Below are 13,610 nucleotides of genomic sequence, written 5' to 3'. Positions count from 1 at the left end.
AGCCCCGCGGGGTGACGGGCGTCTGGCTCTAGCGTGTGATGCTTCTGGTCGGCTCGAGGCGGCAGTGTCTCGCTTGCGCGTGTGCGACCCCTGCTGGCCGGGTGGCTGCTCGCAAGTCGGCCCGCTGCGATGCGTGCGGAGCGACTTCCTCTCTAGCCAATCACTGCGCAAGCTCCTCCAGCACCACGTGCGATAAGTAGAGGCTGACATCACCCGCTCCGGAGCACATAGGAACTGGAGAGGGTAGGAGTGGCCAGGCTGTGAAGCCCAGGAAGTAACAAAGGAAACAGCCTCTACTGCGCATTCCGAGGACAAAAGAGCTTGCTGCCCATTGAATTCAATGTAGAAATCCAAGGGGATTTAACAACCAAAGAAAACCGTTCATCGGTCAATTTTTGGCGATCACAAATTTCATTATGTGCAGCAGTTTCTAGAACAGTGGCTGTTTTGGTCCAGAAGTCCCGTGAAAATATTCATTAAAACGCGCATATTTTATTACATCGTTTATATTTTTCAACCTGCTTTTCATACGAAACGTAACGATCGTCAATCGAGTTTCAAAATGCCATCGAGGACGTTTTATTTTGCCTTCAAAAAGTCTGATATTCCCCATTCACTTTAATGGGGGCTCCAGTGTTTTGCCCTCAACACGCGCAGTACAGGCTTACTTCCGAGACTTCACAAGCTCAGGTTAGCTGAAGGCACGGTCGCCTGTTAAATATGCATGTCTGTGATCCGTTCCTCTGAGCTGACAGCGGAGGCTGCAGGAATGAGCACTGATGAATATGAATGTGACTGGGCCTTCCAGATAGGGGAGAAGAGAGAGAAAAAAAAGAAAAAAACAAGAGCAAGTGCAATTCAGCATCATCACTGCCCCCTCGTTAATATTAGCCTAGTGGGCGGAGTCCTGTGTGGGCATGTCCAATGTAGCCATTTATCCTCTGAGACTAGCGCTTTGCTGGGGGTGATAAATGCATGCGGAAGAATGCCGCTGCTGCAAAGGGCAGAGAGCAGGGTTTTTAAGTACTGAAAGGCTTCAAGGGTCTTAAAGGGATCTGGCCAGAGTGAGCTAGCCAGGTCAGTGCAACTGTAACATGGAGGAAAGGGTCAACACACAGACACGCGCATGAGCGAGTTTTCTTTATCGTGTAAGGAGGCACATCTTACCTTCTTTTCCAGCTCGGTCAGCTTCTCCCTATAAAAAGCCTCCTGCTTCTTAAGCTCCGCCTCTTTCCTCTCCAGCTGCTTCCCCTGCCAACGACAGAACGGTCACATCCATCAGAACGGTCACATCTATCAGAACGGTCACATCTATCAGAACGGTCAGATTCATCAGAACAGTCACATCTGTCAGTGTGGCTTCCGAAAAGGGAAAAATAAAGAAAAGAATAAAAAAAGGAAAAAAGGTTGAAAAATAAAATCATCCATCAATGGGAGACCTTTAAAAAATCACTGAAACAAAATCAGTGTTTAGCCTTTGCCCACCACAACATGAGCACAAACCAAAGTGTAATGGTTATGATTTCTGGGGAGGAAAATCTTTAGACTATAGCAGCCATGTTTCCTGAATATTTATGCTAAATGTATTCCCATAAAACCTTCACCAACTATTTTCACACCTTTATTAATGCGTTATAACATATTTTAGAATATTCCTAAAAATTGCTATGCTTATTACTAAGGATGAAATCACACGTGCAGAATAATGGTATTCCCATATGTGATATAACAGATTTAACATCGAGCTCAGCCTAAAGTCCTGCACAAATGCTTATGAATGAAAGACATTATGCTATGATAATAAAGGTGTTATATTTGCTTTGTTAAGACTTTAAAAAGCCTTTCACTAACTCAGAACACCTTACAATGCAGGAATATGCATAATGCAAATAAACAAAATGTGAACAAGTAATGGACAAGAAAACAAATAAATAAACATGTTTAAACAGTACACAGCACAGCAACAGGAGTAAAATCAATAAAATATGAATGGAACATAAAAAATAAAATAGACAACAAAAAGTAAGCTTTCATTTGTCTTAAAACGTAAAAATTTGCTGTGGACACACTGATCGAAAAAGTTGAATCTTATTTTTTACTGAGTAATTGCGCATTCATGTTTATCCAGAAAACCCTGCATTCCAGGTAATTTACAAACCTATCAATAGCTGATCACAGGATATCTATTATTTTACATGTGATGTGACTGATTGCATGTATGTATGACTGAATTCCTGCGTCTAACTGCAAAACGAGTTCACCTGTGGCAATTAAGCCCATTTAAATCCCGGTCCAAGGCTGTAAGGAGTAACCTTTAGAGTCACTTCTGTCTGTTTGCAGGTTGACAACTGTTCAAAATAAACAGTATTTTTGAGGGAAAAAAACTATTTTTATGCATGACAGTGTACCATTTTTTTAAAAACCTAGGAAATATCAGAGACCACAGAGTAGCGTTTACAAGTGGGGCAGTGGGGTGGTAAAGGACAGATGAAATCGGTGCATGTCCAAGGCTGCTAAAAGCTCTTATAAGGAAGGGTGTTTGAAAACGAGCCCTGTCCCCTCAGGAGCGAACTTTGACCTTCTGAGCTGATTGGAGGTGTAAATCAGCTGACCTGCCCTGAGTGAGATGAAGCACCGGGTCAGTTAGACACAGAGCGAAAGCCCTGTTTAAAACAGCAGGGCTCTGGATTGGCACCTCGATCGCTACGGAAAGGGTGCAAAGTGAAAGAAAAAACTTTCGGGACATACTCTTTACACACTTTTAAAAAGGAGCCCAGAGTCCTGCGTTTGAAAATGGCTGCTCGTCCGACTGCTGCTGGAAAAAGTTAACAGAACACGTTCGTAGTGATGAGACAGGCAAATTTAGGCAGGCCCGCAAATTAAAAAAAAATAAAACGGAGAATTGAACTCAGAAGACTGGAAGGCCAAGAGAAAAAAAACTGGGATGTGTGTGAGAGCCCTATGGTGTGAGAGCCCCCTGCAGGCCGATAGGGGAACAACACGTAGTAAAAAAATGGCCGAACCAAACAACAGGTGTTTTTACCTCATGCAATTCGGTGGGGCTAAAGGTTAATGAAACTGTCCAGAAGAATCACAGGACCAGACTGAAAGGAGGGCTGAGGAAGAGTGGAGAAACACCACAGCCCTCCACACAGCTCTCTTTCCCTAATATGTCATTTCGTCTTGGTATTTAGCAGACACTCTTAACCTCTTAACACGCTTAGTGAGGCCATTCAGGTTGAGCACCTTGTGTGCAAGGGTACTACAGCAGTGCCCCAGCTGGGAGTCGCACCTGCGATCTCTCAGTAACAAGCCCAATTCCTCACCATCAGACTGCACTGCTGCCACATGCGTTCATGAAAACGCTTCCTTAAAGGGTGGCGGCCAGGTATTGCAGCCTGGGCCTGAGGAAGTGCCACACGCCCACACCCTGGAGTGCTTGAGAATGAGCCTCAGGTGTGTTGGGCTGCAGGCGAGTCCATTATAATCTGAGGCCCTAAAGATGTCACCTGGTTCGAGAGATGCCAGTGAACCCCTGCATCAGCCACAGAGGAGCAGCAATGCTCTCCTTCACTCTCTCCACACGCTGTCCCCACAAGAAACCTTTCCTGACCTCACAAGCAGCCAGCATCAGACAAAAAAATGTGTGAACTGATGGGCAAAAGGGCTAAATATCAAAATAAAACTGAGCTGCCCCTGACATAACCAACCCCGCCCACAGGCACACCTCCATGGCTATGGCGACGGGCGGAGCGAGGTTCGACCTAGCGCAGGTGGGGAGGGGAACCCCAGATGAGTCCTAACGTGTGCCAGACCCCCTCCAGAACCCCGGTACATCCTTTCATCCTCACTCAAATAAAGGGGTGACCCAGACGGGTCCCGGGTTCGAGCCTGCAGAACTGGCAGCAGGCTGTGGGCTGCTGCTGCTGCAGTGCTGGTGACACACACAGCTCATCTCTCAGTCTGTCTGAGCAGAGTCACAGGGCGACGCCACAACGCCAGCCAGGGAATAAGAGCTCAGGAGTACTGCCATCCACAGAGAAGCTGTGACACACGCGTACGCACACGCACACACACACACACACACACACACACACACACATACACACACACATACACACACGCGCACACACACACACATACACACATATACATGCACACACATACACACACATGCACACACACACACACATGCACACACACACATGTGCACACACACAAGCACACACCTACACACACACACACACATACATGCACACCCATACACACACATACACACACGTGCACACACATAAGCACACACGCGCACACACACACACATCTACACACAGAGACACACACACACGCACATGTGCACACAGTCATACACACATCCACAGACATGCACACACACACAAATACATACACGCACACACATAACAAACACCACTAATGTATATAAAATAAGCAATAAAATATAACGGTATTTGCATGCATGCAGAATTGTGCTTGCGAGACAAGCATCAACCACTAACATGGGGAAAAGCATCGAGACGGAGGGAAACAGAGACGGGGGAGAGAGAGAGAGTGAAGTATACAAGCACAGAGTGAGGAAGAGCGAAGGAGAGGGAGAGAGAGCAGCAGGTACACAATGACGGAAAAAAGCAGCCCCTAAATTACATACAAATGTAATCATCCTCTTTCTTCCGAGGCCCTGTCTTTTGCCGGCTAAGAGAATAACCTCAATCGGCACGCAGATGATGTGCAATTTTCCGGCTGAATACCCCTCAAAGCGACAGGAAGCTCCGGCTCGCTCGCTCCCGCTCTCCGGTTTTACCGCACGGCCAAAACATGACATTTGAATATAATAATAATAAAAAAAAAGAAAGAGAAGAGGAAAAAAAAAAAAAGGAAGTGAAGATTAACAGCAAACAGGTGCGGCTTACCCATTCGTCCAGTTCGGCAGGCTGCGGAGGAGGAGGAGGAGGGGAGAGAGGGAGGGGGGGGAGGAGAGAAAAGGAGGTGAAGAGTGTCGTGAGGAAAGGAAGAAGAGAAAAAGTGATTAATTGAGTCTGGCTCCGAACGCCGCCTCGGAACGGGGGTGTGATGAGAGAGAGATTATGGGACTGGAATTATTTCTCATAATTAAAGGGACAGCTACCAACCCCCCCCCCCCCCCCACACCCCCCACCCCAGAAACATAAATGAAGGGTTGTGCTTTTATCTTCACCAAAAGCCGAGCGCGTCCTGTCAGCTCCGCTAGTCTTGCTGCTAGCCAGAGGCCGAATGAAACCGCTCGGACTGAAGGCCCAGAGACCGCAGTAGAGGGCAGGAAAAAAAAAGAATCACCTGTACAGGAAGGACGCGGGCGTTCCGAACAGTCGCCTGCTTTGCTCGACGGCCACGTAAAAACCCTACAGCTGTAAGCCGGCAGCCAGTAAGCCGATCTCACTTAACACGGACGCGTGTCTAACATCACATTTCCTCTAAAGATCGGAAACCGTTCAGTGAGACAAATGTGCAATGAAATAGGAAATCGGGAAAGGGGGCACACGCGCTTTTTCACGACGCGGTATCCGAAGCCGGTCGGCTTCCGTGTTAAAAGTGGCTCCCGTCAAAGAGCACCTCGGGTCAGCTCGTTCGCTGTGCGCGCCGTCATTCAGAAAGGCTTCCCGTGGAGTTTTTCCGATTGCCCGCCTGTGAAATCGCCCCGTCTGTGTTTGTATATTCGGAGAGAAGAGAGAGAGCGGGAGAAGAAAAGAGGACTGAGAACGGGAATGATTAACATTCGGCTGCGTGACGTGGACGTTTCGCACCAGAGCCCGCCGGCTTCTCACCAAAAACCGGTGAACTTTAAAGAGCCCGTTTACGCACGGCCGGCCGGCCCGAAAGTTTCGCCTTCCCACAATGCCGCAGCAGGTGCTTTCCGCGGCAGCTGATGATGTGTCAGTAATGACTTGGGTCGTGTGCTGCGGGCGATTCACGCCTCTACAGGACTTCAGAAATGCTCTGCGTGTGACTGGTGCCCTCCACAGTCTCTGTGACTCACACAGTATCACAGGTGTGACTGAGGCCCTCCACAGTCTCTGTGACTCACACAGCATCACAGGTGTGACTGAGGCCCTCCACAGTCTCTGTGACTCACACAGTATCACAGGTATGACTCTACAGGCTCTGTACATGATATGATCTAGTAGCCATCATTCGCCCACATCTACCTCCAACAGCCAAGCAGCGAATTACCGCCATAAGTCAGCCCAGCGCCCGCGTCCTTGGAGCGCAAAATTAGCGCCGTTTCCACACACACATAAAAGCGGAGCAGCGGCCCCATTATTCTAGCATTCCCAGGACCGGCGCAGTGATATACGCTGCAGGCACATGCCGACGGCGCGTCTGAATTAGGCGGTCGCTTCGCTCGTGTCAACATGAGAGTCTGCATCACATCAGAGCAGATGTGCTGCGGTCCTCACGTACTGCAGTAATCTAGACTATGCGTGTCCCCTGTCTTTCTCATACATGCTCTCTCTCGCAATATCACTCTCTCTATCTCTTACACAAACACACACCAGAACGACAAGACATTACCCTCTCCGACCAAACTCACAGTGCCTCCTCCTGGAATCAATGATGCAAATTGCACTCCATGCAAAATAAGGATACATTCAAATCTTTGAAGACACATTATTGGGAGGGAGAGGGGGTTGGACAGGGCTCATCGTGGGCACCTGTCTAAGGGAACAGGGATTCGCGTAACGTGCCGTCTGAAAGTGGACAGGGCGACATGGTGAACAGGAAGTGAAGAACGCTTACTTTCAAAATCGGAAGGCTTGTTAGAGGGCGTGGTGAACAACGAGATGGGGTGGGGCTTCCCAACAGCCCCGCCCTCAAAACTGCAGGCAGAATACAGAACTCCCCTCCCCCTTTCAGCGTTTTCACATTTTTCTCTCAAATGAACAACCGTCCGATTTGCAGATACAAATTTCAGACAAAAAAAATGAAATATCACAGCTGGGGCATGTATCACCTGATACAGTAATGGCCTTGGATCACATTGCCCACATGGAGCAGCACCACAGGGGTCTGGGGTTATAACTGGAAGGTTATGGTTTGAATCCTGGGATGGCACAGTGGGGGTTTTTCCCCCTCCCTATAGAAATGCGATGTACGGCACTGTAAATATCTCCTCTCCCAGCCAAATATCACGATAAATATCCGAATGTCTGAAAAAGGTAGAAATTTGCATACCTATATATTTGTGCTGCTTCCTGTTTTACGATCTTGACAATATATTGTATTTCAATATACCGCAGTACCTTCCCTTCTTTAGTTTTTTTTAAAGGAGAGCAGGACAGCCTGCCCACCCTTTGCATTTTATTATTTTTATGGAGTAGGCTATAAGTAGAAAGCAGAGAAGGTAACAGACAGAGAAAGGCACCAGGGCAAAGAATCGAACCCCTGGCCGTGCGCGCGACTCCTACAGGGTCTGAGAGTGCGCTGCCCTACGGACTGCACCACACATCCCGCCACGCACGTTGGCTTTTGGTCAGGACTATGCGTCCTTTATTTAACACTACAGAATTACCCATAAAGTCCACGATTCCCACTCTTCATGTCCAGTATAGCGCTGTGTCCAGCTGTCTCTTCAGGTCTCAACCAAAGTTTGAAGGGATTCTCCAAAGCCTTCACAGATTGTGTGACGTCTTGTGTGACACCGAGAGAGTACTGCACACACAGCTGTTTAACATGTATGTAATTTCCCACAGTCCCACTATTGTGGGAACTGTTGTAAAGAAGAACAAAAGCGTTTGTTTCTTCCATGTTCCCCACAAAAAAACTCAAAAACCTACCAAATTAACATCTTGAGTGTGGTGTTAAAATGCCAGCAAGCACTACCGGGCTTCACGGCTTGCAAGGACACCAGGCCGTGATTAGAAAACTCCACAGGGGTCATATTACACTCTCTAACTGCACAAACTCGACGTCCAAACACATAAATTCTGCCTAGCCTCGCTACTGAAACAACATTATCTCTAGCGTGTGTCCAAGTGTACTGTTTCTGAGGCCCATGGACATGCCTCCAGACATCACACAATTCACGAGTCTCAATAATCTCACAAACCATTCTGCGGCACGGTGCCTTTGGCTCTGGGTGATTCCTATCCAGAGTGTCCTGTGCTGTACAACTAAACTCACCAGCAACATTAAAAAAACATCATCAGTGCTACAATCAGCTAACACGTCATTCAGTTTATTTAGAAATAACATTACTTATTCGGGCATAGACATCAAGAAGAACTATTTTGCTACCACCTTCAAAAGTCTATCGCCCACCATCTCTACTCTATCATATGACGGAGCTGAGAGGGCCTTTGAAATCAAATTATCCACGTCTGCGCCGTGGAGCTCATGTGGCAAAGAAATACATCACTGTCCCATTCACGAATAACTTTAAATTTGGAAAATAATCTATAACCCTTTAGACTTTTTGTTGCTTTCAGAAAAGCTCTAATTTGTTCAACACTGCACCCACCTTAATCCTAGCCCCACTGGCTGTACAGGAATCAGAGCCACAGCCGACCACCGGAGAAACTGGCTCCTCCCCCTAATCTCCCACTCCCACTGGTGATTGGTCCACTTTTTTGTTTTTGCACCACGTCTGCTTGTACGCCTGTTTTCGGGTCCCAACAGCGGGTACTTTAAAATTCACCCCGTCGTCTACAGAGACACCACCCTCGGCTTCACCTGTAACAGTATTACCTGTCATTGACCCTCCTACTTTTTTGTTGATTCGCCTCCTCTTCCTCTACCATTTCTTCCCTAAAACCCATCATGACTTCTCAGATGAATCATAGCCAGGCTCTCCATTGCTCCCCTGCCAACCATCAGCACTTCCCCGGTTTCCCTCTGACGATTCCCCGCAGTGCCCGACGTCGAGGCTCCTAAATATGACGGCTCTGGTGTTCCTGTAGCCGATCGGTTGTTATCCGTTGGTTCCTTGCACAGGCAGGATCGGGCTAGCTGACCATCCACTATGCTCTTCAAGCTATCAGAAGTCGCATACACAGCATAGTCAAAATAATCTATCCTAGAATTAGACGACATAGCAAAGTGATCTGTGTCGTTGTTCAGAATCACGTGCACGTCTTCTAAAAGACAGGGCATGTTTTAGGCTACGTGCGGGGACTGAAAACCACCTGGCAGTGCTTTAGGACACTGCCGTTGTACCCTTGAGCAAGGTGCTTAACCTGCATTGCTTCAGTACATATCCAGCTGTATAAATGGATACAATGTAAATGCTGTGTAAAATGTTGTGCATGTCACTCTGGATAAGAGCGTCTGCTAAATGCTTGTAATGTAATGTAACTAATTTTCCATGCTGAGACAAAACCTGCGTTAAAGTATTTATTTCATTTGTTACCGTCGGCGGCATATTTGACAGAGCAATCCGTCTCGCTGGATTGATGAGAGCAAGCACCACGATAAAAGTATCTTTAATAACTATGCCGTGTTCGACAACGGCGTTTACTCTGTCAATGCTATCAACAAACATCACAAAGCCCTTATTTATTCTGGATGCTAACTTCATGTACGTGTGCTACAGCTACTGTACACTCCTCTACTGAACGAGGCGCACACGGGGGAGGGGCTACGAGGCCTTCCCTGCCATGTCAACTTTGCTGCCCTCTTAAATGCTCCCCACTACTTTTAACAGCGCTGGAATAGTAAAGCACAGAAGAGAATGGCAGAGTTTTAGAAACTCCACCGGGACGAAGTGAAGGAAAGCTCGTAAAGATGTCCTGCTCCAGCCACTCACTCACACACCCAGAGAGAGAGAGAGAGAGGGAGAGAGAGAGAGAGAGAGAGAGAGAGAGAGAGAGAGAGAGAGAGAGAGAGAGAGAGAGAGAGAGAGAGAGAGAGAGAGAGAGAGAGAGAGAGAGAGAGAGAGAGAGAGAGAGAGAGAGAGAGAGAGAGAGAGCCTTTAATTGCGTTTCCAAATGTGATGCCATCTGTCACACAAGAAGTTCCTTGACAGAAGAATAAAGTTATTCAAGTCAGAATTGAATTGAGGGAAATTTGGAGGATTAAAAGTTGTTTAAAAATCAACTTCAGAATTGAGGGAAAGGGCACACACTGCGTAAATGAACGCTGGCAGATTAAATTTAAACTCAAGTTTAAATTTCAGGCTGTGAGCAGTGGGCTCTGGTCACCAAGCACAAATAAATCATTTAGCACTATATAAATATGCAACAGAGGTACACATTCTGGCAGCTGATTTTTAACTATTCTCCTTTGAAAACAGCACTCTTTTCTGAAAGCATTTAGCATTCTTCAGCGTTCAACCCAAAAACGCATAAGTGAACAGATCAACTGTTGGATGGAATGACGACTAGAATAAGTCAACGGGTCCAGACGGTATATTGACAGAGATCAGTCACGGTTTTCCGACAGTTCAACCAATACATAGATGCAGCTCCAGATTAATAGTGTACAAGCCCTCTCCTAGATGGGCAAATGAAATATAAATCGTTGAGTAACTGGTATGTACATATACTGTACACACATAAATACCCACACACACACACACACACATATATAGATCGATCAGCAGACATACCGACAGAGCGAGATAAACATAAAACATAAAACAGAGAGAGGCAGCAGCATTAATTAAAGTGGCTAATGGGATATATCCACACACAGACTGCACACATGCCTATGCGTTGAGTACTGACTAAGCTTAGGGTTGTAACTAGGCAGCTGTTTCGTAGGTGACTTAGGTGCATTAATGTCTTAACGACTACTTGTATTCTTTCCATAGATTGCGTTGTTGCCGTTCTCGTTGTTAGTGTTAATCAGTTTAACCATCAGGGTCCAAGTTGAACTATGCGGTTGTTCCCTGCACTTGGACCGGTACTTCTCTCTAGGGGTTTCGTCATACTTGTTCCTGGTTATGGTTATACACTTTGTTGTACGTCCCTCTGGATAAGAGCGTCTGCCAAATGCCTGTAATGTAATGTACTGAGAGCAGTCTGCCATGTGATCATGTGATCTGATCCCGCATTCTGCGCTTCCCTGGATTTCGCACACGCTCTGTGTTTACCTAGCGCCTGTCTCCAGCACGCATGGAGTCACAGGCTAACGCTAACACAGGAGCTGCAAACAGGACCACCTGCCCCCCCAACCCTACCCCCACCCCCACCCCAAAAATCTAACGCCTCTCTTCAACGCACACAGAGCCACAGGCTAACGCTAACACAGGAGCTGCAAACTGGACCACCTGCCACTCCCCCCCCCCCCCCTTCAAAATCTACCACCTCTCTTCAGCACACACAGAGCCACAGGCTAATGCTAACACAGGAGCAGCAAACACGACCACCTGTCTGTGGGGAGAGTAGGGGCACCCCACCCCCAAATAATGCAAGCGAATAAACTACAATCTCTAAACCAGACCAGACACGGGTCCGAGCCCCTCATCCCCACCACATCCAAATCAGAGCAGCAGGACTGTCCGGCGCACACAGGCGGCAGGAGCTGCTCTCGCCTGGCGAGGCAGGGGGCGCCCTGTCAAACTAAACCCCCCCTCCCCGAGGAGACTCCACGCTACAGCTACGCTCTTACTCAGCGCTCGTCACTTTCACAACTCAGAACGATCCCCGGCCGGCCTCCAGCGAGAAGGCGCCGCCGCGCGTAACCTTAGAAACGAGCTGGGAATAATGAAGGTGAACGGATGCGTTTATACGCCGTATCTCGGGGCAACCGGAGAAACCCGGGCGCCATTTTCTTTTTTGCGCTCTCGATTCCGTTTGACTCCCGCACACCTGAAGAGCCGGGATTAGCGTGGAGAGCGCCCCCCGAGGATGAGATCCGCGCGCCGCGGTCAGCAGGCTCGTCAGCAATTACCGCCACCCCGGCCGCCGCGGGGGGCTTAACGGCTTTGCACGCGGACGCGCAGCTAGCGATAAGACGCCGCCGCGTCCGCGGAGACGCTCTCCGTTTCGCCGTCCGGATTACGCGCGCTGGGGCTCCCGCGAGACCGGGGGGGGGGGAGGAGGCGGCCTGTCTGAGGAGCGGCGAGCCGGGCGGGGCACTGATGCCCCCACGGCTGCGCGCCATGACTCGGCCGCCAGGGCATGGCGGTCACGGGGGAGCGGGGCAGTGACCTCACGCGCACGCTGTGTGTGTACGCCCATTCCTGACCCCCTCTGGGCCCGCCCACTCACCCCCCGCCCCCCCCCCACTGCAAACCCATACACTGTGTGTGTATCCCCCGTCCTCACTCTCCCTGGGCCCGCCCACTCCCCCCCGCCCACTCACCCCCCGCCCCCTCCCACTGCAAACCCATACACTGTGTGTGTATCCCCCGTCCTCACTGTCCCTGGGCCCGCCCACTCACCCCCCCCCCCTCCACTGCAAACCCATACACTGTGTGTGTATCCCCTGTCCTCACTCTCCCTGGGCCCACTCACTCTCCCCTACTCACCCCCCCCCCCCCACCGTGGACCCACAACCCTGAGAGGACGGCTTTGGCCAGCTCCGCGCCGCTCTCCTGCGCACAGTTCCGTAATCTGTCACACATGACAGCTGACAGCGGGAAGGTAAGTCCGGGGTGGGGGGGGCGGGACCCCGGCTGCTAAACAGCCCTCCGCTCCTCATAATTGATTTCATTTTAACCTTGACGGCGACGCGATCTATATTCATCTGCCCGAGTGTCATTCTCCGGTGTGCAGCAGTGCGTCTCTCTGTCTTTCTCTCTCTCTCTCTCTCTCTCGCTTTCTGTCTCTCACTCTCTCTCTCTCTCTCCCTCCCTCTCTGTCTCTCTCACTCTCTCTCTCTCTCTCTCTCACTCTCTCTCTCTCTCTCCCTCCCTCTCTGTCTCTCTCACTCTCTCACTCTCTCTCTCTCTCTCTCTCTCTCTCTCTCTCGCTTTCTGTCTCTCACTCTCTCTCTTTCGCAGGGCGCTTGCGGCTCCATGATTCCACCAGGTGGGAAACAAGGAAGACCAGTGTCTGAAAACGTACTGACTGGTGTCGGGCAGGGTACAAACAAATGAAAGGCAGATCTGACGCTACAAAGGCATGCCTGACGCTACACTACAAAGACAGGTCTGATGCTACAAAGACAGGTCTGACGCTACAAAGGCAGGTCTGACGCTACAAACGCAGGTCTGACGCTATAAAAAGCTGGTCTGATGCTACAAAGGCAGGTCTGACGCTACAAAGGCAGGTCTGACGCTACAAACGCAGGTCTGACGCTATAAAAAGCTGGTCTGATGCTACAAAGACAGGTCTGACGCTACAAAGGCAGGTCTGACGCTACAAAGGCAGGTCTGACACTACACTACAAAGGCAGGTCTGACGCTACAAAGGCAGGTCTGACGCTGCAAAGACAGGTCTGACGCTACAAAGGCAGGTCTGACGCTACACTACAAAGGCAGGTCTGGCGCTACAAAGACAGGTCTGATGCTACAAAGACAGGTCTGACGCTACAAAGGCAGGTCTGACGCTACAAAGACAGGTCTGACGCTGCAAAGACAGGTCTGACGCTGCAAAGACAGGTCTGACGCTTCAAAGGCAGGTCTGACGCTACAAACGCAAGTCTGACACTACAAAGGCAGATCTGACGCTACAAAC

At 49.2% G+C, this 13,610-nt stretch overlaps 1 protein-coding gene across 4 annotated transcripts in view; it reads right to left on the bottom strand.

The window, feature by feature from the left end:
- The window catches only part of LOC118208421 (MICOS complex subunit mic25a-like), a 69,095-nt gene that overhangs the window by 41,999 nt on the left and 13,486 nt on the right, over positions 1 to 13,610 (bottom strand). For 3 of the 4 annotated variants that reach the window (XM_035383079.1, XM_035383080.1, XM_035383077.1), the window contains 2 exons: positions 4,926 to 4,946; positions 1,168 to 1,251 (listed from right to left, as the gene is read on the bottom strand). In XM_035383079.1, coding sequence (XP_035238970.1) covers positions 1,168 to 1,251; positions 4,926 to 4,946 — 105 coding nt within the window. The remainder of the gene's footprint in view (positions 1 to 1,167; positions 1,252 to 4,925; positions 4,947 to 13,610) is intronic. The other variant, XM_035383078.1, reaches the window with a different exon arrangement.

Source organism: Anguilla anguilla, chromosome 11 (assembly GCF_013347855.1).
Source record: "Anguilla anguilla isolate fAngAng1 chromosome 11, fAngAng1.pri, whole genome shotgun sequence".
NCBI classification, from domain to species: domain Eukaryota; kingdom Metazoa; phylum Chordata; class Actinopteri; order Anguilliformes; family Anguillidae; genus Anguilla; species Anguilla anguilla.
Note: the sequence above shows the minus strand (reverse complement) of the source record. Positions and strands in the feature narration are given on the sequence as shown.